Source organism: Microcebus murinus, chromosome 7, assembly GCF_040939455.1.
Source record: "Microcebus murinus isolate Inina chromosome 7, M.murinus_Inina_mat1.0, whole genome shotgun sequence".
Lineage (NCBI taxonomy): Eukaryota > Metazoa > Chordata > Mammalia > Primates > Cheirogaleidae > Microcebus > Microcebus murinus.
In genome coordinates, this window is record NC_134110.1 from 43,070,204 (window position 1) to 43,095,265 (window position 25,062).

The 25,062-nt window shown below is 44.2% G+C and overlaps 1 protein-coding gene, 1 long non-coding RNA gene and 1 other non-coding gene across 5 annotated transcripts in view; 1 reads left to right on the forward strand and 2 right to left on the reverse strand.

Annotated features, from left to right (window-relative positions):
• Positions 1-5,053: 5,053 nt before the first annotated feature.
• LOC105859518 (uncharacterized) lies at positions 5,054-10,653 on the reverse strand. The gene is made up of 3 exons (XR_012920159.1): positions 10,485-10,653; positions 6,502-6,693; positions 5,054-5,115 (listed from the first exon to the last, which is right to left on the reverse strand). It is a non-coding gene; the product is annotated as an uncharacterized LOC105859518 (long non-coding RNA).
• Positions 10,654-11,490: 837 nt separating this feature from the next.
• On the forward strand, positions 11,491-11,563 carry TRNAM-CAU (transfer RNA methionine (anticodon CAU)). The gene has a single exon. It is a non-coding gene; the product is annotated as a tRNA-Met (tRNA).
• A 3,568-nt stretch (positions 11,564-15,131) lies between these two features.
• The window catches only part of TBC1D31 (TBC1 domain family member 31), a 74,550-nt gene continuing 64,619 nt past the window's right edge, over positions 15,132-25,062 (reverse strand). Inside the window, exons 17-22 of one of the 3 annotated variants that reach the window (XM_012743312.2) lie at positions 24,763-24,855; positions 21,403-21,543; positions 20,149-20,343; positions 17,998-18,136; positions 17,431-17,526; positions 15,135-15,594 (exon numbers count right to left, since the gene is read on the reverse strand). In XM_012743312.2, coding sequence (XP_012598766.2) covers positions 15,461-15,594; positions 17,431-17,526; positions 17,998-18,136; positions 20,149-20,343; positions 21,403-21,543; positions 24,763-24,855 — 798 coding nt within the window. In that variant the 3' untranslated portion in view covers positions 15,135-15,460. Of the gene's footprint in view, positions 15,595-17,430; positions 17,527-17,997; positions 18,137-20,148; positions 20,344-21,402; positions 21,544-24,762; positions 24,856-25,062 lie in introns of all 3 variants that reach the window. The other 2 variants (XM_076005049.1, XM_012743313.2) reach the window with 2 other exon arrangements.

Consider the following 25,062-nt stretch of genomic DNA (forward strand, 5'->3'; position numbering starts at 1 on the left):
ACAAAACAAAAAAAAACAAGGGTTTTAGGAACTCTGAGCCAGGAACTGGAAACAAAGACTAAATTTATTTTTCTTTTAATTAATATATCACAGTCTCATACACACTGCACTGGCTTTGTGTGGATGCTGGGGTGGGTAACAAGAGCAGTGAGGTCCTCCCCCCACACACACAGCTGAGGGCGGGCAGGGGAGGAAGGCTGAAGATGCCGGACGGTAAAGGAAGGGACATGTAAGTAGCTCATCAGGAACATCTTGCTAACAACTTAGAGATGATCTCATAAATGGTATTATACATAGCTCTGGTTCAGGTCACCAGATGGTCAGAACCTGCCCAAGGTGGCCCTTGGGGCCTCTAGGAGTGATTGGAAGGACCCTCCCTTTAAGCTGGACTGGGAAACCCTTCCACAGGACTCCACCCTGCCTTCCTTCCTCTGAAAATCACACTATTGGCTATTGTACTTTGTGTTGTAAATATCAATTATTCATTGTAAAAATTTGGGAAAAACAGATAAACAAAAAGAAATTAAGTAAAATGAAAGAAAAAATAAACATCTTCTGTGGCCACACCACAGGACATCAGAATTTTAAATATTTTTTGTGCATCGTGGCAACCGTGTAGACTAGATCTCTCAGGGCCCACTGTGACCTCCCTCTTGTGTGCTTTTCCAAGGCATCTGAGAAGCTCAAAACTCCTTTTCCCAGCCCTTCCCAAAGCCAGAGCTGTGCGTGGCCCTGGGCTCTGACAAGCAGGAGTTTCCTCCCATGTCTTGGAAGGTATAAAGAAATCCATACCTTCCATACCATGGAAGCCGTGAGAAATCTGAGCAGGCCACATGCACAGATCGGTTTTTCTCCAGCAGCGTAGGTGGGAGCAAATGCTGGTGCTAGGCCGTGTGTTGGGGGAGGAGGGGTGAGTAGGAAGGTTCCACTGGGACAGTCCCATAATGTGTCCATGCCTCCTCCTAGCTGGGTTGTCCTTACTTTTGTGGCATCCAAGCATGGTTCCCTGGCCCTCCTGAAAATTCTATGGTGAAGCAATACCCTATAATAAATCCCTTTCTGCTTGACTAGCTAGAGTGGATTCTGTTGTCTATAAAGAACTCACTCGTTGAGCCTCAGCTTAACTCTTATCACCTCCTTCACAGCACTTACCACAATATGGAATTGGCTCATTTATAGATGTGTTTACCTACTAATGTCCCTTAATGAGAGAGGAACCACGCTTTCTTGTTCACCACTTTAATCCCAGTGGCAACCCCATTGCAGCACTTGGTAAATATCTGTTGAGTGAAACATGAGATCATGTTCCAGCAGCCCCTATCCCAAGGGAGGGCAGAATAGCAGCTTCAGCCTCTTCTGTGGACCTCTTCTGTATGCCTTTTATGTGTACTGTACACCTACCCCCCAACTTTTGCAGAGAAAAAGCAATGTTCTAGAAGATTCTGGCTTCCACCCCTCATAGACTCTAGTGATTTAAAGATTGTAAGGGTGAATCAGCCTACTGTGGCCAATTCCCTGCTTCCCTCCAATGAGCAAAGCCCTGCTCTGTGGGGTATATGTGTTAAGTGGGGACAAATTTCTGAACATAAAAAGATGGACAAACTCAGGATAGCAAACATATCATACATTCATTCCACAAGCACTCAATGAGTACCTACTATGTTTGTATGCAGACAGTGCTGCAGTGTCTTGCTTCTGGGGCCCCAGACCAATCCCCTTTGGGGGCCACCACCTTCCAGTAAATGCCACTTTGTATCAGATTTTCTCCCTTTGGCCATCAGACTGTCATCTAAATTAGTGAAGCCTCTAAGCCTTAAATTATGAGTCAGGTGATGCCACTGTCACAGTACAATTGTACAATTTCTGGCACAAAAGCTATGTTTGAGGGACAGGTGCTGGAGTAGATTTCTGTGAAATGATTTGATAGGACTGGTGCTTAGACAGCCCAGCCCCCGTATGCCAGGCAGGTAAGAACCGTGACATCCATTAGCTCTGTGAAGGGGTCCCATGGCTCTGTGTCCCAACACAGCCTGGGGTGACAGGACACACACTGTGACCCCTGACATTACTGTTACATCTTTTGGAACTACAGGCAAAACCACTGTCCTGTGCCAGGTCTGAACTTGGAAGGAGCAGGCCCAGCTCCTTGGGGCCCCAGGGCTGCTGACCACACCCACCACCACCTGTCTCACCTGTCAGTAGGAGGGAGAGGGAGGCCCTGGGAGGGAGTGCTGTAACCCTTTCCTCTCCTCTGCTAGGTGACCTCACTGTCCTCCCCGTCAAGTATATGGGGGTAAGCAATGGTCTTAGAGCCCATTCCCAGATGGTTCATGGAAAGGCCCTCTTGGTTACAGAAATCAGAGCCTGCACACCTTTGGAACTAGGAAATAAATCTTTGATCAGATTAAAACCTGGGGATACAAAAATGAATCAACTACAATCCCTGCCCTCAAGAAAATACAAGCCTGGCACTCTGGCAGGTGGAGCTGCAGATGGAATTGGAACCTCTGGCTTAAGTGTGGTCATGCTTCCCCAGTATTACCTCACCGAGCAGGGAGATCAGGTCTACTCGCTGAAGACACTTGACCCTATGGGACAACAGACCTGCTCAGCCCACCCAGCTTGTTTCTCCCCAGACAACAAATACTCGTGACAGTGAGTCAACCTCAAGACACTCTTCAACCGTCTTCTGAGGGTCCCCTAAATTTCATGTTTCTTCTGCTGCCTGCTACCCCTTGGAGATTCCTTAACCAAAGGCTTCCATGTGTGAGCCATGAAGTCATTTTACCAGCCATGCTCTTCGGAATCCAGTCTCCTGATGGCCTCTGATCACACTTGTGTGAGGCAGTCATGGTAGCCGCCTCTTAAAGGGGAACAAGTGTGACTCCTTTTTTCTACATTTGAGATTACTGCCAGGTTATTAAAGATGAAATGATGTGAAAAAGGCCAAGCCAAGCCAAGCCACTACCGTATAGTGTAAGAAATGTTCCTTGCAGTCATGCAATGCTCAGATGCTCCAGGGCCCGCCGTGGGCTCTGCACAGGAGAGCAGTGTGGCCCTGCTGTGGAGGTGCCTGTGGTGCGGTGGGACAGGCAGCAATTAAGAAACCGTGACACTGCCCTGTGGTGACTGTTGAGGCCAGGGTAGTGCGGGGTATGTGGGTGCTGAGCAGGGAGGCCTCTCTGCGGTCCTGTAGACAGCAGCAGGACAGCAGTCATAAGCTGGCAAGGCCGAGGGAATGGGGTGTCTGGGGTGGGTGGGGGTGGGGACAGGAGATGAGCTAAGAGGTTGGCCCTCAGGGGCACGTGAGGACCTTGGCTTCTGTTTCATGGGCAGTGGCAGCTACTGAGGCTGTTAAGCAGGACACTGACCAGGTGGGCACCTGGCCACAGTATGGGGACAGTAGAGTCCCCCAGGGAACATCAGGGCCTGCAGAGGCGAGGCCTTCCCCCTTCTCGGTGCTCTGTCAGCGGGGCGCAGTGACGCCTCTCGGACACTTCCAACAACAACAGGCTGACTCACACCGCGCCGTCCACTTGTTGAGTCAAAGACCCAGCTGGGAGGACCGTGGCCTTCTGCTGCCCCTGACAGATGACAAAGGAACTGCTGGCTGCTTCCCGGAGGGCACGTCTGAAGAAAATCCTCGCCCTCAGTCCCAACATCCGGGCTGCCTGGGCCTCCCCTGACTCGCCCAGCTGACTCGTCACAGCGGAATGATGAGATGAGACACTTGGGTCCCCAGCCAAGTCCTGCCCCTCACCAAGGCCCGGCGGGGAAGGAAGGGTCAGGGAAACTTTCGGGGCTGCCCGAAGTAGCCCAGGCCAACTGAAGCCCCAAAGGCCTTTTCTCCCCAGGACCCTTCCTTCCCTGACAACCTTCCCCCTCACCCAGCCTCTTGTCTCTCTTTATTTACTCATTTTTAGGCCTCTATGATCACATAAACTCTCTCTCTTTATTTTTACTGTAAACAGAGAGAGCGGGAAAGGAGCTGGGAGTCCCAGTGTGCATAGACTCTGGAACCCACCTCTCCTAAGGTCCCTCCAGCTGGAGTGGTCATGGCAGAGAACCGTCTGGGGAACACCTGTGGCCCGGTCAGGCCAGATGCAGCCCGCAGTTTGGTTGTGGTCCTTGCCGAGTGACCTGTGTGGGGGCGAGAAGTGCAGGGAGAGGCCAGGGGTGAAAATAAATGAAAGTCCCCGCTTGTAACAGCTGTGGATACCCTGGCTCAGACCAGGCCACCATCCTCGGGGCTTCTGGTCTTCGCCTTCAGGTACGCAGAGAGTTCCGTTATGTGCTCCGGGGTGAAACAGCAAACCTGCCCGATTCCAGGACAGGATATATTTTTTGGCCGCTCCCAAGTTCCTCAGACTTCTGCAGTCAAGAACATGCACAAGAACGTTCACTGCAGTATTTGTTACTAGTTGAGAAGAATTAGATGTTCTAGAATCAGAAGACCTAGGGTAGCTAGGGCTGCCATAACAAAGTGCCACAAACTGGGTGGCTTAAACAGGTATTTATTCTCTCACAATTCAGTCCAAGATCCAAGATTCAGTCCAAGACGTCCAAGATCAAGGTGTTGGCAGAGTTGGTTTCTTTTGAAGCCTCTCTCCTTGGCTTTGAGGTGGCTGTCTTCCTCCTGTGTCTTCACATGGTCTTCCCTCCGTGTGTGTCTGTGTCCTAATCTCCTCTTCTCAGAGACACTATTGCTGTTACTAAGGACAGGAAGGACAGGATATGTCTTGGCAGGGAGAGAGTGACAGTCTATTGTTAAGTGGGAAAAGTAAGTCACAGAACTGTAAGTACAGCAGGATCCCATTTACATACCTAAAACCCAAGCGTTTATTTTCCTATTTGTGCTTAGGAAGACTTCTCACGGGGATTAGGGGTGAGGGTGGGTTGTGGGGACTTGTGTATGGGTGGTACATTGCATTACTGTTCTCAACTCTTTCCTCCCTCCCTTTGTCCTGGGACTCTACCCCCTCTCCCACTGCCCCAGTGATGTTGAACTTGGCCATGAGACTTGTGTGTGCCAATGGAATTGTGATGGACGTACCCACAGCAGGGACTTTATATGTGCTTGCTGGGTGTGGCTTGGTCTCCTGGGCTGCTGTCACTCTGTGAGAAGAACGGGCCTTAGTGAGTGGCTGGTCTGAGGAGAGCACAAAGACAAGCAGAGCAGCTGAACCCAACCTGAGCCCAGCTGATCCACAGACCAGTGAGCCAGAAAAGGACGTGCTCACCTGATGCTGAGAGGAGTCAGACACAAAAAGACAAATTGCATGATTCCACTTACATGAAATATTTACAATAGGTAAATTCATAGAGATCAAAAGTAGATTAGAGGTTACCAGGGACTGGGAGAGGGGCATTGGGGAGTTATTATTTAATAGGTACAGAATTTCCGTTTGGGATGATGAAAGAGTTTTGGAAATAGGTAGCGATGGTTTTACAACGCTGTGAATATACTTACAGCCACTGGATTTTACACTTAAAAATAGTTAAAGTGGTAAATTTTATGCAACAAATATTTACTACAATTTAAAAAAAAATGCAATCTATTTAATTGAACACTTTTTTATTTTTAAAATATGGAATGCTCACAATTCTTGCACAGGGACCATGCTAATCTCCATATTGTTTTATTTAGCACATGTGCTGCAGAAGCGAGCATTTTTATTGTACACTTTAAATGGATGAATTGTATGGTATGGGAATTATATCCCAGTAAACATGTTTTAAAAAAAAAAAAAGAAAAAGAAAAATACATGCTGGTTGCGTAAGCCACAAGTTCTGACTGGTGCAGAGATGAGCTATGTCACCAGCTGTATCATACAGTATGTATGTATGCATATATTTTATAATGATTACATATTATCTGTGTAATAGAAAATATGCAAAAACAGAATTTGTTGGGTTCCCCCAATCAGGCTCTTCTTTCCTGTTTTCCTCCCCGGTGGTGGCACCAGGATGTTTCTGGACATTGCTCATCCTTATCTTAAGTGACTCTTGGCTTCTCTTGGACAATTGACCAGACTCAAGTCCTGGCTGACTCTGTGGAATGTGTCTCCACTTGGCCCCCTCTAGACCTCTTCAGCCACCTGTCACCGCCCTGAGCCTGGGTTGTTGCCTAAGTTTCCCAGGTGGCCCTTGCCTGGATCCCTCCAGCACCACAGAAGATGAATCACTCTCAGGTTTCCCTCCACCCAACACACACACACACACACACACACTTTCCACTCTGTAAAATGGGATTACAACAGCCTCTACAGCCTGTCAGATACAATCTAAACCCCATCAAATGCCACCTGGACATGTACCCCAGAAGTACATGAAGATGTCCCAGGAAGAACTTTCCTAAAATTGATCGGCTGGAGAGAGAGCTGCTCTACCCCACAGGATCGTGCTACTTAGCTGTGAAAACTTCCAGTACTGCAAATAAAGGGAACGTTCAATTCAAAACATTGATAGAAGCTGAGAAAGTGAAAGACTCAAATGACTTACTAATTATTGTGGCTTCCGATTCAAAACTGAAAGAGGACCTAACCATGCTGATAGATTGATGAGAGTAATTTCTGATAAGTAATTCTTAGTATATAACTTGAAATGTGTCTAAGAGATTGTTTTGGTGCTGCAACAAAACTTTTTCCATTCTTTTTTACTTCTTCATGTGAAGGTTTCTCAGACTTGATATCTCTAAATAGGAAAAACAGGAATAGAATTAATGCTGAACCCCATCTCATTCTAGCAAAAAGTAACAGTTGTCCACCCAGACATGAACTAAGAGGGATAAAAAAGTCACAGCCATATTATGGATATTCATTTTTGACATTTTCCATTTAATAATCATTCTTCAAATCTGTAAATATATTTATGATTTTTTATTGTGTACGAATAAAAGTAAAATGTTCATCTAGAAGAAATTTTGACACTTAGAGCCTTATGGTAACAGAAAACAAAAAAAATTTCAACTTTTGCACATATTTTTGCTGCTGAGAGGCAGGCTAGGTGACCAATAAAAGCATTCAAACATAAAATATGTATTATATGAGGATAAAAAATATGAGGATAAAATTTTGTAGGGAGAGCAGAATGGAAATATGAGTTCAAAGGGGAAATTAAATGTAAACTTTCCAAATGTTAGAGGGTTTATTCATGTCTATTAAAAATAGATTATGGTTTGTATGGAATCCGTAGAGCATTTAGATTTCATTGGGCACATTTAAAAATGTCATCTACTCTTTTTTTTTTTTTAAATCAGCATTTACAACATACTGGAAATTACATCCTTTGCAACCGTTTTAACTTATAATGAGAAAGTTTAGATATCAGCTTAAAAGAGGAGGTACACCACATATACTCACCAGCAAACTGGTATTAACTGAGCAGCACCTAAGTGGACACATAGGTACTGCAGTAATAGGGTATTGGGCTGGTGGGAGGGGGGAGGGGGCGGGTATATACATACATAATGAGTGAGATGTGCACCATCTGGGGGATGGTCATGATGGAGACTCAGACTTGTGGGGAGAGGGGGGAATGGGCATTTATTGAAACCTTAAAATCTGTACCCCCATAATATGCTGAAATAAAAAATAAATAAATAATTACAAAAAAAAAAAACAAAAAAAAGAGGAGGTACACATATGTTTTTCAAAATAATTGTAGAAGATTCGTGTGGGGAAAAACGTTGGGAAACTGCTGAGCGGGAGGGAGGGTGATGGTTGGAACTTGGACAGGACGCCTGATCTCTTTGAATTTGCGTTTGCGCGTCGGTGAAGTGATGGGCAATCGTACCCAACCTTTCATACTGTTGGGGCAGTGGGACAAAAGGAGCCTCCAGGGGGCAGCGCTGAGCGGGAGGAAGGACAGCTTTCAGCCTCTGGAGGAGGGTGGGGAAGGAGGCAAATGCGGAAGGAAAGGAGGATCAGGGTTTCGGCGAGGAGGTGTCCTCTGACCTGGCTGATGAAGGCCAAGGAAGATCTCCGCGTCACAACAAAGCGGCCTGAGGGGCGGCAGGGCGTGCCAGTGGGTACAGCCGGTGCAAAGGCCCAGAGGTCGCATGGGCTGCTTGTGGCGGCTCCTGCGCAGGCGCGGCCTGAAACCCTTGGCTGCCAGTCCTCGGCCTCGGTCACTCACTGTGACTCCGCAGGACCCTCTGTATGCAGCCCCACTCCCTCGCCTGCCACCCTGCTGGCATGTGGCACTGACCACCTTTTACTCCGGACTCAATCGGGGCGCACCCGGCTCCTGGTCGCCCCCAGAGCATCTGAGAGGTGCCACGCGGGCCTCATCCAGGCTGTTAAAGAAGCATGTGTGTGGGGTGTGTGCGGGTGTCGTCGTCCTCAGAGGCTCAGGGAAGTCTTTACAAATTGGTGGCACGTGTATTTAAAAGATGGAGGCACTTTATGGAGCGAGATATTCGCACCGTGTGCCCCCACCGCCCCCAACTCATGCGCCCTGCACCTTCCATAAAAGGTCTGCGTGTCGGCGGCCCCCTCAGCGTCGGGGCCAGCCTGGCGCCCTGCTTGCGGTGGTGGCGCCCTGTGACCCGAGTCCCACTGGAGTAGCCGCGGCCGGGCCGGAACCGCGCTGGGCGGCCGCCACCTCTCCGCACAGCGTCCCCTGGCGGCCGCGGGGCTCGGCCGGCCGGGAGGTGACGGCGCGGACCGGCCCAGGGCTGCATGGGCCAAGTCCCCAGCGGCAGCCTGCCCCTCCGCCTCCTCCTCCTCCCCTCCTCTTCACCTCTCCCCTTCCCTTCTTCCTTTGCCTCCCCTTCCTCCTTCCTGAACTCCTGCAGTTTGTCTTTTCCATTAACCTATTTAAACATTTAAATAGGTTATAGATGAACATAATAGGTTATAGATTAACATAAATAGGTTATAGATTAACATAATTCAGACATCTAAAAAATAACTATTCAAAGGCTTACAGTGAAAAGTCTTCACCCCAGAAAAACAGCCAGATCCCCAAATTGAGGGACATTATACAAAATACCTGACCCGTACTCCTCAAAACCGTCAAGGTCATCAAAACCCAGGAAAGTCTTGAGAAACTGTCACGGCCAAGGGGAGCCTAAGGAGACTTGGCCATCGGAATGTGGGCTCTCACATGGGATCCTGGAACAGAAGGACATCTGAATCGAATGGACTTTGGTCAACGTATCGACATTGTTCATTAACTGCAACAAACGACCCAGACCAATGCAAGACGTTAATAATATGGGAAACTGAGTGTGGGCTTTATGGAAGCTCTTTGCAATTTCTCTGTGAATCTGAAACTGTTCAAAAAAGTAAAAGTTTAGTTTTTCAAATCTTCAACTCTGCCCCCAACCATGCAGTTTTTCCATCCCTCAACGTATTAATCGTTGAACTTGGTTGTGTATCTGTAAGTTTTGTGGTGGTGGAAAGAATGTAATGGAAGGTCAAATCCACACTAACAAAGTAGCGTTTATTAAAAGCGCTCCTGGGCAAGGTTCAAGGGTCCCAGACCTGAGGCCCCAGAAGTCACGCCGCCCAGGACTGCGGGCAAGCTTTTATAGGGGAGTGGGTCATTGTTTTGGGCTGTCTCTGAGGTTTATGCAGGGTCCAGGCAGGATGTTCTGCACCCAGATGTCTTCCTGCTTTGTCTGGGTGGGGTGCCTGGGTCAAGATGTTTGGTTGGTAACAGGATGGGGTCGGTACAGCTGTTGTGCAAGCGTTGCAGTCTTGCATAGCTTGGCAGCACAAGAAGGGAGGGGGTAAAAGGAAAGGGAGCCATCGGCCTTACAGTACCCTTCCAGAGATTCAGTGTGCAAATACTAGCAAACATCCCCCCGTTTTACAGAAATAGCAGCACGTCCCAGACTCAGTTCTGCAATCGTCCTTCACGCATTTCATATTACAACATGGAGCATCCCTGGGTTTTGTTTACAGCCTGGACAGACTGTCTTTCCTGTGGCCAGTTCCCTGTGGATGGACACTTGGGCTGCTTGCGTTTTTTTTTTTCCCCCATTCAAACATGACTTCAGGGAATAACCGCGCACGTGGCTTGCCAGTCGTGGGACTGCTAGACCCGCGTGGTCTGTCTGTAACTGGGGTAGACAGGACCCGGAGATCGGTGTGAAACTGCGACACCTGGGTGACACCCCAGGTCCGCAGCGCACAGGGGCCGCTCCCAGGCCGGGAGGGGTGGCGGGGTTACCGCCCCGACGGTGGGGGCGGGGAGCCTCCGGAGGGCAGGCGCGGGCACGAGGTCGGCCCTCCCCGGCCCCTAGCTCCGGGCTCCCCCGGCCGCACCTGTCGCGGAACCCCCACGCCTTCCTGCTCTGGGAGGTCGGGCGCCCCCACCCCGACCGCCCGGCCCAGGGGCTCGCCCTAGACGCAGCGAGGTCCCCCTCCCCCGAGGGCGGCCTCCTCCCCCACCGCCAGCAATTCCGGTGCCTGCCGTCCAGACTCGGCTCTCTCCGCGTCCTTATGCTGCTGTTTGCCCCGAAACAGCCTCCTCACCTCCCCGGTTCCGGGCGGCTTAAAGAACTCCCCTCCACGTTTTCCAGGGCAGAACGTCAGGTCTCACGGAGACGTCGGCATACCGCACAGCGAACACCCGCACGCGCGCCCGGCCCGCATTGCCGCCCCCGCTCGGCCGCGCCGCAGCCCCGCACGCCCGCACGCGGGAGCTCCGCCCCACTTACTTCTACGAGGCGAAATGTATGCGCCGCGAAATATACAGACCTCCAGTGTGCCGTAGTCTGGCTGATTTTAGGTAGCAGGTGTAAGAGTATTTTTTAATAGTACCTTTTAACATGTGTTGGGGGAAGAAACCCTTACCCGTCTCCGTCTGAGACGGCGACACGAAGCGTCCCCTAACGATGAACGCTGTTTTAATGCGCTCACGGGACGCGCTGGGAGACGGTGGGAGAAGGGGAGGCGCCGCCCGGGCGCAGGGCTGTGGCCGCAGGTGCCCTGCCCCGAGCCTGCACGCCTCCAAGAGGAGGCCCGGCCGAGGAGCTCCGGTTGGCGGCGGACCTCGGGGCGGCTGGCCCGGGACGCGGCTGGGGACGCGCCGAGTCGGGCGTGCGCGGGCCGGGGCCGCGCGCCTGCGGGTCTGTTTCCCGTCTCCGTGCACCTGCGCCCCCGCCCCGACGCCTAGAGGCCGGCGCCGTCCCAGTGAACACAGCACCCAGCACTGCTAGCTGCCTCGTAAGTGTCTCACGAGCTCACGAGTGTGCAAACGCTTTGTAAGCGCTCTACAAAAGTAAGAGTTCGCAACAGGAGCAGGAAATCCCCCGTGACCCCCTGCCGCGTGCAGCGTCGGCAAGCCCTCGGTGGTGTTTGCTGACAGACAGGCGGAAGAAGACCGGAGGGCCGGTGTACAGGTCCAGAGGGCCGCAAGGGACTTAGAATTCCAAGTGTCCAGGATCAGGATTACGGCAGTTCTAGAAGTAAAAGTGCGCATGCGCCGTAGGAGCGCTGCGCAGCCTCATTATTATCTAGGAAGAGTAGCCTCCTAGGTGCCTCGTTAGCGCAGTAGGTAGCGCGTCAGTCTCATAATCTGAAGGTCGTGAGTTCGATCCTCACACGGGGCACAATACTTTTGTTCGCTCTCCGCCCGTTACTCTGCTGGAAAGTCTGGTTTTTTGTTTGTTCGTCCAAGTCGGGGGCTGATGTTAAGGGGAGACTTAGGGGCAAAGGCTTTTCTGGGCCGACGGAACCGGGACCCGGGGAGCCCCTAGGGAAACAACCTGCCAACACCACCGTCACGCTGCTGCAGGGGGTGCACGGGAGGGAGCACCCGTCAGGGCCTGGAGCTAGCCCTGGACCATCCGTTCTGCCCTTGAGCGCTGGCCGTCGCTGGACGCGCACAGCCCCCGGTGCGGCCGGGAGCCCGGGTGCTCACAGTCCGGGAGGGCGCCGCCAGCGCGGCGAGTTCGAGGCCCTCTAGTGAAGGCAGCAGAGGAGAGGCTTGGGAGCACGGTGTCCGGCGGGGAGGGGGGCAGGATTGATGAGAGGTCGGACAGCGGAGGGCACTGAACCCGTCGTGAGGAGTTTGGGCTGTGGAGCTGGGAAGCTGGCGGTTCGCGTCAGGGTCTAGGGGAGAGGGCTCCCAGGGGAGTCGCGCAGGGGGCACGCCACACGCCAGGGGCTGTGTGGAGACCGCATCTGAAACAGGTGCTGCCACTGCCTTCCTCACCCATTCAGTTCCTGATATCCAGTCATTCTCAAAGATCCATCTCCTTTCAGCGCAGGTCAAATAGCAAGGTAAATTGAGATGGGATAGCTATCACCACCCCTTCATCTTTCAGCTTTTTGATGGTGACACTAATCTCTACAATTCCCCCAGGGATAACTGCGATAATATTTTATACTATTTCATTCTTAGGCACAGTGCAGTCAATTATCAATAGCTCCAAATCCTTTAATGCTACTACTTCCCTGCTGCCTGTGACTGTAAATGGGTATCTGGTAGATTAATGCTGCCACTTGGCCTCTGCTACCACTAAGTCCCATTGTCCTCACTGAAACCAGCGGGCATATCAGTAGTAGCATCTCTCACCATCACATATGGCTCATTACAGGAGCCCCCACAGAGCTTTTCAATTTTGCAGACACTCCCTCACTCAGGGCTTTCATGAAGGAAGTGTCTTTTGGGCCCAGAGCAAAGGTGAGTAAGAAGGCCACATGCGATAAATCCACTCCCATATTCCTATCTCCCTAATCCTTTGGATACCTTCATCTACATCATGCTGGGGAAATTCTGGCATCTCAATCTCATTAGAGGCCAACATTGAGTCCCCATTTCTGTCAATCACCCACATAAACTACAGAGCCACTTCCAGTTGCATGAATGTGGCAGTTAGCAGGTCAAGGCTTCTCAGCTCCAAACTCCCTCTTTAGTGCCTGCTCTGCAATGCTGGACTGAATTCTTCAAGCATTTCTCCTAGGGTGCATGACGCTGAGCTGTCAGCAGAGGCTGCTGGCGGATGCCGCAGGAGGAATGGGGCTCCTCTCTCTGGCTCCAATCTGTTTTGCTTATTCTTATCCTGCTTCAAGGCCCATTAGTGGTGCGTGTGCACTGGGGACATCCAGTGGTGCTCTGCCTCAGCCATGTGCCCAGAGCACACACACATTCTCTTCATGCCTTCACGGCTCCAGCCCAATGACACTTCACTGGAGTCCTCCCAATACGGACACTGGCATCTTCCAGGTCTCAAGCCCGCAGCACCACCCTGAAGCACTCTGAGCATCTGCCTGCCAGTCTTGGTTTGCCTGTGTCCAAGGGTGGTTACCCGTGGCCCTCTGAACACAGATAATGTGCACGCTGGGCTATATACCATTCCTTACAAGCAGGGGCCTGATGCTTGGACTCCCTGTGCACTGCCACTCACCAGCTTGGATTGTCTGTGCCCAAGAGAATTGTTTCCTGCTGCCTGGGGACGTGGACTAGCTGTGGCCTGGACAACTCTGAAACGCTCTCCAATATCCAGTGGTCTACAACCCCTTTCTCTGATAGGTCTGAATCTCAGCCTTGGGGAGGGAGAGGGTCTCCCAAGTTCATTCCTTGAGTTCCCTCCCTCAGTCCTGGATAATCTTTATAGCTCTCTTTATAGCTGCTCCCTGTCATAGTTTAGTGTGTCTTTATATTAAACTTTACCCGTTCTAATTATTGTGTGGCTTGTCTCTGAATGGACCCAGACTGATATAATCAGATTAAACATTAAATCCAGATTCTCTGCTAAATGTACCTAGTCCTTATTAGGCACCCAAGTCCTAAGTAATTTATTAATAAATTAAGCCTTATGCAGTCCTTGCAGTCATCAACTGCTATAATGGTCAACATGTAATCACTGTGGAAAGGCCTTCAGCAAATGCTCAGGTCTTGCTCAACATCAGAGTTCACACAAGAGAAAAACCCTATCAATGTAGATAAATGTGAAAAGGCCTCTAACCAAGCCATAACTTATTCAACACCATGGAATTCATACCAGAAAAACAACACTCTTTTAGTAGATTGAGGATATAATGTCAAGAAGCAGGAAGAGATCATCAGAAATGTATTTTATATATTTCATTAAATGTGATAACCTTTGAAATGCCAACCAAACACACATGACCAAAGAGATTCAGCTAAGTATCTGAAATCTGCTAAGGCAGTGACTTCTTCAAGATTATCATTGGGAGAAATGCAGGCTCAGAAAACTGGAAGGTGATAAAGAGAACTTCTTCATTGGGTTGAGAGTATTCACAATGTACTTTCACTTAATGAACAAAAACTTTTTAAAATAATGAATACTATTAATATATAAAAAAGAGGGTTTTTTTTTTTTTGTGTGTGTGTGTGTGTGTGTTTATGTGTAGCTGCAAAAACCTATCTGAGTAGATGCAAATTCTAGTAAAAGAGGACCTGAAACAGAGGTAAAAACTCAGCAACAGACAGCTGATTCTGCCTGGCGGAATCACAGTATTTTAGAATTTGAATGCTTTTAGGTGAGCAAGCAATTTCTAGTTCACCAAAGTTCCCATCACACCCTATATATTGTAAATCCTGTGACTGCTGTTCCCAAACACACACCTCTTTGGCCCATGAAGGGATGTCTGTAACCAACTGAAAACATACAGAAAATTAATTAGGCTGAGAAAAACCACTCTTGGGAAACCAATGCCTTGCATAGTGCCAGGATATCCTTTAAGGACTCTGCCTATTGGATAAGAGAAAGTACTCTGCTTACTGAAAATATCTGGTTCAACGTAAGGTTATGTCTTGTGACCCCAGAAAAAAGAATTATGACCATGTATTGCATTCTTACTATATGTCAAGCACTGGACCAGGAACTTTATACACATGATCTTATTTAATCCTCTTATCAGGTTCATGAGCTATTTCTACCTTCCTTTTAGAAATGGGGAGAGTAAGGTTGGTGAAGTCATGAGCAGCCCTACTGTGGAGCTGCGAGGCAGAGAGAGGGAGAGAGACGGAGAGCTGGTGGTGCTGCCGGGAGAAGCTGGAGAGGCAGAGTGAGAGATGGGGATGTCATGAGTACAGTGGGTCACTGCACAGAGCAGGCCCTGCTGCCAGGGAGCCAGGAAGACTGGAATTTAGGCCAATCCACACTGTCAGGGCTCCACAGTTGCTTCCGAGATCTCTCAGTCCAGGTTGTATACTTGTAGAGATTGTTTCCTGTTTTCTATTTCTCCATTTATCTTTAAAATAAACCATCATTCAACTAAAGTTACCGAAGTTTATGCTGGTCTTTGCAACCTGAAAGCCTAACATAACTTTAATAGTTTCCAAACATTTTTATTGTGAAAAGTTTAAGAAGCCATTTACAAGCCAAAAATTAGAATTAAATAAAACACATAATTATGGATACATTTTTCTGTACAAAAGGTGGATCTTTATAAGAATTTTAAATAAATAATCTAAAAATCAGTGCCATTGATTGCAAAATAGGTATCTCTGTGACTATCTTAAGGCAACATGCCTTCTATGTAGCCAAAAGACCAGGGGTTTGACATCTGTGACGAGCCTGGGCAGTGAGTCTCTGGCGAAGATTTCTCACTTTCTTGATAAGATCCTGTCCCGTAGTGTCCCAGTCTGTCGTTCTTCGATTTAAAGAAACTTGAAAACAAAATTTAAAATTAACAAAAGTTGAATTTTCTGATGTTAGCAATGATATAGCATTTATTTTAAAGATAAACATGTTGTAAAAATTAGTAATGAAATAAATATTCTAAAAACCAAATTTCTTGAACAAAAAGCCTAACATTACCTGTGCCTACATGGTTTCTTTTATAAGCTAAATATTTATTAGTTGAACTAGATGAATGCTATCAGAGAACTTATCTGCTTTTGGTTACTTAGCATTTTTAAAATTTAAGATACAAACCATCTTAAATTAGGAACAAAGTTTATCTAAGACAGAATCTGAGTCCTTTGCAACAGTAAGTTTCCTTACTGTAATCCTTAATGGCAATGAGAAAAGGCATTCCAAGTCACAAAATTATGAAATGCATACCAAGACTACTTTTCTAATAATTAAATAAAAATTAGTGCTTTTAATATCAGCTAATACTGGGCAAGTCCAGAATCAAGATTAAAATATTACAATGAGTCCAAGAGTTAACAGCCATTTCATACTGATTTAGTATGAAATCAGGGCTAGGAAATCAGGGTTAGGAAATCCTGCAATTTGGAAAGAAAAAAAAATCACCTTAAAAATACACTTCTCTGTAATTTACATACATATTCAAAGAGTCAGCCTCAATTTCTAAAAAACTATTTTTTCCGTAAAGGAATATAACTTCTATGCTTTTTGTTTTGCTGCCAAATAACCTAAACTTACCAAATGTCCTCCACTCGATTTTGAAATTAGAATTATCTAGTTAAAAATTTAAGTTCTAATATGTCAGAGTAGAGAATAGTTGAGAATCTCTTATATTTCATTTGATTTACAAATGCTTTTTGGTTTAATTCATATTCTAGCCCAGAAATTTATAGATACATATAAAAGTATGAATTAGCAAAAACATTTTATACAACACTGGAATCTCATGTCCTGTTATTAGATACATTTCTTATAAAGCTTGCCTTTTTGCAACCTTGTATAAAAGTTTATTCTTCTAAAAGATCTCAAAAGAACTTGTTAAATTCTGCTTCATCTATCTGGCAGTTTTATTTAAAAAGTTGGTTGAAAGAAAGTCTAATAGTTTCCTGTCCCCTACTCCTCTCTCTTTAAAATAAATAATATGCTTTACGGGGAAAATTGTTAGCTCCTTTCTGGCCAAATGCTATGATTACATTTCTGTAAGATGTTTCCACCTTGTCCCTTCCAAAAATAAACAAAAGCCCAGTGAATCAAGTCTGGGGGTCCAAAGGCAACTCATGAGCACAAAGCCATTTGCCGTCAGCAGTTCTGCTGTGGGGGCCCAGATTCCCTCACAGTGCCCAGAGCAGACACACGTTTTCAATGCTTGTTGGGGGAGCCCAGCCCATATGAACAGAGTCAAGAAAATGCAATTCTGCAATAGCTTTGAAAAATAACACAGCAATTTTCTTTTCACAAGGATGTCAAAATAGTTATGACTCTTTTATTATCAATTTAGTTAGTCACAGACTTCTGTTGGTGCCTCCAACTATTCTTTGGGGCAGCAGTGCTGGTGCTCAAGACACAGAGAGACATTAGCAATATTCAGCACATTTCCTTTACTTGAAATTTGGTCTATATCCAGTTTTTCCCCTGGCTGAAAATATAAGAGCATCTTGCTGTCTCCACTTTGGGATTTCCTCTATCAATGCCCTGGGAAAATGGCATCCATATTCTATAAATATAATTCAAGCCACAATGTTGCTTAACTACTGCTAAATTTAAAATGACAGAACATCCCCAACTCATGGATATTAAAAAGTAAAATAAAATAAAATGACAGAAGAAATCTTTCTTGCTTATCAACTTACTGTGTGCTGAGGGATCCATTTCAGAAATGTCATCTAACTGTGAGGTTCTAAGCAAACAGCCTGAGGCCACCTCTTCATTTGGGAACTTTGGTGCTTCTGTTATAAAAGTGAGGAGATAAAGAGGATATTTGGGAGTGAGTTATTAATTCCAAATGGTCCCTAGTAACTTAAAATTTCCAAGGATGGTTAAAAACCCCTTTCTTTTCCACTATTCTGTGACCATTCAAAAGACAAGGGAAGTATAGTGAGAATTAAGAGCTAAACTGAACTTTTTTCTTGATTGTAGCTCTGTTGTATTTTTCCCCCCTCGAACTCCTAGGCTCAGCCTCCTGAGTAGCTGGGAATACAGGTTCGGGCCACCATGTCCAGCTGGAGCTCTATATTTTAATAGTCCTCCCTCCTCAGTTCACTCTTTCCCACCAAAAAAATGGTAACCAGTGATTACCTTTTGGCTGAGCAATAATTTGAATAAAAGTGCTGAAATACACCTCAAAGATTTATTCATAACATCACATTAAAAGAATGAATCTGTAATACCACAAGAGAAAGGCACCTGTGGACACTCACCTTTATTATATGGATTTTTAGCATGTTCTACAGCAGCACCTATCTCCTGATTTAAAAACCATTTTCTAGATGCATCTGACCGAGCAGCAGCTTTCTTTTCTGATCTCAAATAAAACTCTTTTTCTTCAGCTTCCTTCCACTAAATATAAATAAGCGGGAAAAAAAGATCACATAAAAACTGTGGTAATGCACATTCCTACAGTGGAATGAGCCCCTTCTGTTTTCTCTATTCCACTTTCCTTACACCCCAATGGGGTAACTGGGGTCCTGTGTTGGCCCAAGACTACTGAAGAATCTTGAAAGCAGAGGCAGGTATTACATATTGCTCAGTACCTCAGAGTGCCACAAAGTGCACATCTACATTTCAACTGCTGTTAAAATAACAATTCATTTCAATAAGTTTCAAATCTCAAATCTTATGAGAGTAAGCTAGTTTTGTCTTAATGGCAAATGAGTTGTATTTAATGTGAATGCTATGCTTTAATAATAAACTCTACAAAATTCAGAGAATGAATTCTTTGCCCAGCCCTGGTCCACATCATGACCACAAGGAAGTTTTAGCCCTTATTTTCTTCCCCATAAAATAAGAAAATAATAATCCTAAAATTAGCTCAGAGGGTAACTAAAATAATAAATTTAAAATACTACACAACTCCTAAAGTTTGCCAACGTTCTAGAAATGCTACAGCTTTTACATGGACACACATACATAATTTTTATATGTTATAGAAATACTAATGCATTAAATAACAAAAACCTTAAAGAATCACAAAATAGAAATGCCAGCAAGGACCACAGAGATCCATCCCTTTTGCATTACTGATGAGTAATACTGAGCCTGAGCGATTTCCAAGGCCACTCAGTAGTCAAATTAGCTTGAGAACCCAAGACACCAGACACAAAGGAGGATTTCTGCATAACATGAAAAGCCCTTATAATGATTCTGTCTACTCTCAGAAGCTCCACTTTACCCAAAGTACAGTAGCACCTAATTTACATAGTCTAGCCCTAGTGTTAGCAATCCTTTTCTTAAAGAGGCGAGCTTCCACCACAATTTTCCTGAGAATAGCCTCAGTGTCTGGAAATCACCTCCATTCTCCCTAAGCCCGTCTTTCCTTTCCTAGAATGGAAGGGTTATAAGACAGGGCCCCAGGCCACTGGGATGAGGTAGGAGGAAAATGAACCTGGAATAGTGACTTGAAGGAAATATACTGTAAGCAGCTGTCATTCAGAATGGACATTATGATATAGCATCAGAAAGAATAACTAAAGCCAGTTATCTAGATCTTGATCTTTCCCCAGCTTTTCAGTATCTTTAGCAAAGTACACAGTATCAGTGATAATTAACTACAAAGCACAGGTCCTGGAGTTGTTGGGAGGATCAACCAAAACATACATTATGTGTGACTCTTATATGCCTCCTCAAAATCAGTTCTTCCGATTCTTCTTTAGGAATAGAATCTTAATTTTATTTGGGATGATAATATTCCCAGCATTCCTTGCAGCCAAATGTGGCTAGAAATATCACATGGGACTCCTGGAAAGGAGTTAAAAAGGAGTTGACTCAGATGGGAGGTAGAGCACTTTATGCACTTGTGTCCTACCTTCTTCCTGCTGCCTCGATGTATGTGACGGCTGGAACTCCAGCAGTCATCTTGGATGGTAAGGTATCCTTGAGAATGAACACCATACACCAAGAAGTAGTGCAGAAAGTTTGAAAGATGTCATTTCCCTGATGACCTTGGAACCACTACACTAAACCTGGACTGCCTACCCTCAGACTACCCTTCTATCCTGTTTACTGTCACCTTTATTTTGGGTTTGTTACTAGCAGCTATGCACAATTTCTACCTATTCAAAATATTTTACATTGTAAGTATAAAGAATTAGATAAAGTAGTAATATTATTCAATTAGCCAGAACAAATCCCAGGAAGCTGAGAAGTTGAGGACACTGATGTAAATGAGAAAGATGTTCAATCATTTTAGATAGCATCCATATTAGATGACTCCTCTAAAAAACACCTGTTTAAATTAGATTATCTTTTCCAACAAAACTGATTTGGTTTGATGCTTTTGCCATCTGCCTATGTGGTACTTCAAAACTTCAATGCTTAGTATAATAATAATAAAAAGCTTGTAACACTGTTACCTTCTTGGCTTCCTCCTCCAACATTGCATTTAATACCTCTGTTTCTTTCCTTCTGTTTTCCTGAAGGAGTTTGGCTACTTCCTGGTAACATTTGTTTCGCTGTAGATCATCACATTGTTGTTTATGTAAAGTTTGGATTTTCCAGTCATTATTTAGGCATGCTTGTTCAGCTTTTGCTATATTTTCTTTAATTACCTAAAAAAAGTTGTAAATATCAGAAACGAGGTCATACTACATAAAATTATAGTACATCCATCAATGTATCCAAGTGCCTAGGGAAGTTGTTCAGAATGCCGGCTGCATATTACAATCATCTGGGAGTGTTTCAAACAGACATTTAGGCCCCACCATAAATCAATTTCTGGGGCAGCTGGATGCTGGTACTATAAAACAAACAAAAAAAAGCTCTCCAGGTGATTAGAATGTACAGCCAAGGGTGAAAACTTCTAAGCTAGGGGATAGGCAGGATTGAACAATTTCCATGTTTTCAACACTTTGAGGAGCCAAAAGAGCCCATTTTAACAGACTGGACAAAAGCCTGTAAGAAAAAATGGTGGAGTATTTTGGAAGAATCAGCTAAGAGACTGACACCACGCCTGGTTTTTGGAACAGGGTCAGACCCAGACACAAACCCATTTAACATTTCCTCACAGAGGTAATAAAGTTCTTCTTTGAAAGTCTCAATTTCTATTTCAATACACTTAAGTCAGCATTTCTGAAAGGGTATTCCATAAGAAACTCTCTAAAATAAATTTGGGAAATTTTCTTAAAAGATTCACGATGCACAATATTCTCAAATTTGGCATGAAACACATCTAACTTTAAGACAGCATTTCCAACACTTACTTGACCACTCCCCCATTTTACTGAATAACAGTTATCAATATTCCACAGAATATACTTCGGAAATGCTAGCTTATATAAAAAGCAGGGACTTGATGTTTTGCAATTTAATCCACTCAGGGATGATTTCTTAGGCAGAACAGAGTAGGACAGTATAATTTGTAAAGTTACTATTTTTTTGTATTTTCTTATAAGTCTTAAAATTTCAAGGGGTATGAAAAATACATGTCTATGACTGTCAATGGAGTAAGCACACCATAGATAAAAGTAAGCAATGTGAGACAGGAACTATGACAATTGAAACAAATTAATTAACTCAACTTTACAGTTCAACTTCAATTTTGCTCTCTTAAAAGGGTAACAGATAGAAATTATCCTGCTATGTTTACACTAAATTTACCAGATTTTTACCTTTTGAGTTTGTTGGATCTGAGTTTGATCTGTTTCTATCAGTTTATGAAACATATTTTCTTCAAGATCCACTTTCCGTCTATAGGCATCTGCATCTTTTTGCATTTCTTTTGCAACAACTTCTTGATTTCTGGTAAGATTCTGTTAAAAAAAAAACAATTTGTAAAAAATATCACCGATTTATATAATAATGCCAGGACACAAAAATGACTTTTATCTTTTCAGAATAGTCTTACGCACACAAAAACTGCAATCATCTAATTTTCAAAGTAAACAGCAAAGTGCGGTAGTATCAGTGAAAATGACAAAGGATGGATTTCTGAAAATTCTTTCCTCGATAAAAGCACTGAAAACACTGATAAAAATTGTCAAAATCAATTTTTTTCAGAATTCTGGAAATTAACTGAAGGCTTGTAGCAATCTGGGGAGCACTTATTCATAAAAATGACTGAATCTCAGTAAGAAGAACAAGCTTTGTAACATTTTAACTTGTGTTATTCCTATTCCCACCCCACTTCCAAGACTGGCCCTCGACCAGCTGCTGGGAGATAATCTCTAAACCCTTGGAATACCCTGTCTGATACAAGTGTTTTTGTATACCTGGGGATTAGGCCATGCCAGGTAGTATATGTCAACAAAGTGACTTGGTAGGAGCCAGGGGCCATCCTATATGCTACTTACTATATTTGACTTCTGGAGGGGCTAGAGAGAAAATAATTAAGGCAGCCATGTGGGTACTCCATGCCTATGTGACCCCCAATACAACTCTGGACACCAAGGCTTCAGTGGGTTGCCTGGTATGCAATACTTGTACATACTGTCAAACATCTTTGCAAGGAAAATTAAGTGCTCTCTGTTCAACTCCACTGGGAGAGGAAAACTGGAAGCTTCTTCCTGGTTTCCCCTGGGCTCTACCCTATGTGCCTTTTACCTTCACTGATTTTAATCTGTATCCTTCTAGTGTAAGCAAATTTAACCATGAATATAAGAGTTTCTCTTGAGTTCTGATAGTCTAGTGAATCAATGAACCCAAGGGTGGTCTTGAGGACCCCTGACACAGATATTTACTTATTAGCTCATTTAATCCTCAAGCAATCTTTGCAAGACTAGTACTATGTCAGGGAGAAGGTACATAGGTGTGAAACAGAGACAGGAGACAGCAAGTAGACCTGACAAAACAAAGTCCTAGAAGATGATGAAGGGATAGAATCTGGATTATAGGTCAGTATTTATTTATTTGTTTCTTTTATTTGCACTTAGTTTTAATGTTTTCTTTAAAAAAATGTATTTAAGTTAGATATGAAATGCTCGGCTTGTATAGAGTTAATACATAATATTGTCTATTTTCTGGGACAATTGCTTTAGAAATAGACACATTTAATCAACTAAATGTAGGAGATAAATCAGACAGGTAAAGTATTAATCACTACGGCTAATTTGAAAAGGGTAGCAGCAGCACATTATATCCAACTGATTAGATAAAGTTCAGGATTTCATAAGTTAGTTTTGTTGAGTAGTTTAACTCTTCTCTGACTCTACTGGTTTGCTTAAGTAAACACTTCCTTCCAGGGATAGCAAAAAGGGATTAATAAACATTTAAATTTGCCTTCTCATCTGATACACAGAAAGAAATTCAGCATAACTTCTATGGCATTCCTGCCAAAAGTGCATAACTTGAATCTTATCATGAAGAAACAACAGATATATGCTAATTAAGGGACATTCTACAAAATATCTGACCTATATACTTCAAAAAACCTCAATGTCATGAAATACAAAGAAAGATTCAGGAATGGTTCCCATTTAAAGGAAGACTGAAGAGGCTGGGTACAGTGGCTCATGCCTGTAATCCTAGCACTCTAGGAGGGCAACGTGGGAGGAATGCTTGAGCTCAGGAGTTTGAGACCAGCTTGAGCAAGAGTGAGACCCCATTTCCACCAAAAATAGAAAAATTAGCTGGCTTCATGGTATATACTGTAACCCCAGCTACTGGGGAGGTTGAAGCAGGAGGATCTGTTGAGCCCAGGAGGAGTTTGAGGTTGCTGTGAGGTATGATGACACCTCTATCCAGGGCGACAGAGTAAGACGCTGTCTCAAAAAAAGAAAGGAACCTCAAAAAAAAAAAACTGAACCTGACTCTTTACCCCCTTCATATTAAAATAAAAGAAAAAATAAATAAATAAGTAAAGGAGACTAAAGAGACATGACAACCAAAAATAGATAATCTTAGATTTTCTTTTGCATTAAAGGACATTTTTAGGACAAGTGATCAAATGTGAAATATATCAGACAATTATGTTAATTTCTGATTATGGTAATTGTATTGCGGTTATGTAAGAAGGTTAACCAGTTTTAGGAAATATATGCTGAAGTATCTACAAGTAAAGGAGCATCATGACAGCAATTTACTATTAAACAGTTCAAGGAAAAAAAAAAGCATGGGTGTATGAGAGTGATAAAGCAAACTCAGCCAAAAATATCCGCAAATTGTTAGTATCGTTCTTGCAAATTTTCTGTTAATTCTGAAATTATGACCCCTGATTGCCACTACTCTCCACTCCAAAAGAAAATATAGTAAAATGCAAACTTTAGCTTACTCTAAATGAATTACATCTAATTCAAAATCATAGGAGACTTAGCCAAACAGCAAATCCCTTGCTCAGTTCTAGAAAAAATGCAGTGTGGAAACTTAAAGTGTTATAGATATGAATGGAGAATGGATGCTGTATGTTTTGTCTTATTTAATGTAGACAACAATCATCTGTTTACCTGTTATGAATTAGCAGTTATCACTAATTTCAAACTCAAAGTCTGACTTTAAGAGAGTTGAAGGGAGTGAAAACTTATGGTTTCAACAGTGAATAAATGAGTAACAAAATATTTTTCCCAAATAATAAAAATGTATAATAACAAAACACCTTTTTCTAGTGTCTTGAAAACTAAATTGTATGCACTAGGCAGATATTTGCTGATTTGATTTCAGAAGATTCAAACATAAAGTACTTTACAGCTCTCACAATATTTACCTTTCAAGATCCCTGTGAGGTACTGGGATAGTTCTGCAGTAACTATTACACAAATATAGGATAATTTAGTAAGATGGTAAAAGAGCTGATGTAAAATCTGGGGCTTACATCTGGTGCTTCAGACACCAGACTAAGCTGCTAACAGAAACACAAATTAAAGAATTACAACAAACTTGTATATTCAGACATTTTGGCTATCTTATAAGCCTAGATGACACTATATTCTGCTTAAGAAGGGAATAAAACCAACATTTAAAAATAATCACTAAATACAGTCTAAAAATGGTTTGTAAAAAATGCTGCTTTTCCTATGTTGGGAATAACTGATTTATACCTTCTCATAAAGTCTTTTTTGTAATTCAAGTTCCAACTGTTTCATTTCCAGGTCTTTGGCTGTGGTAGCAATTTCTTGATCTCTCATATGTACCTATGGCCGAATAACAAACTGTGAATATCAAAAAGAATTTACAAAATAATAAAGATTTAAGTAATTTTGTAATCTGAACAATCACTAACAGTATTTAAAATAACAGGAATTGGGGCTAGGCACATTGGCTCAAGCCTGTAATCCTAGCACTATGGGATGCCAAGGCAGGTATCCCTTAAAGGCCAAGAGTTCAAGACTAGCCTGAGC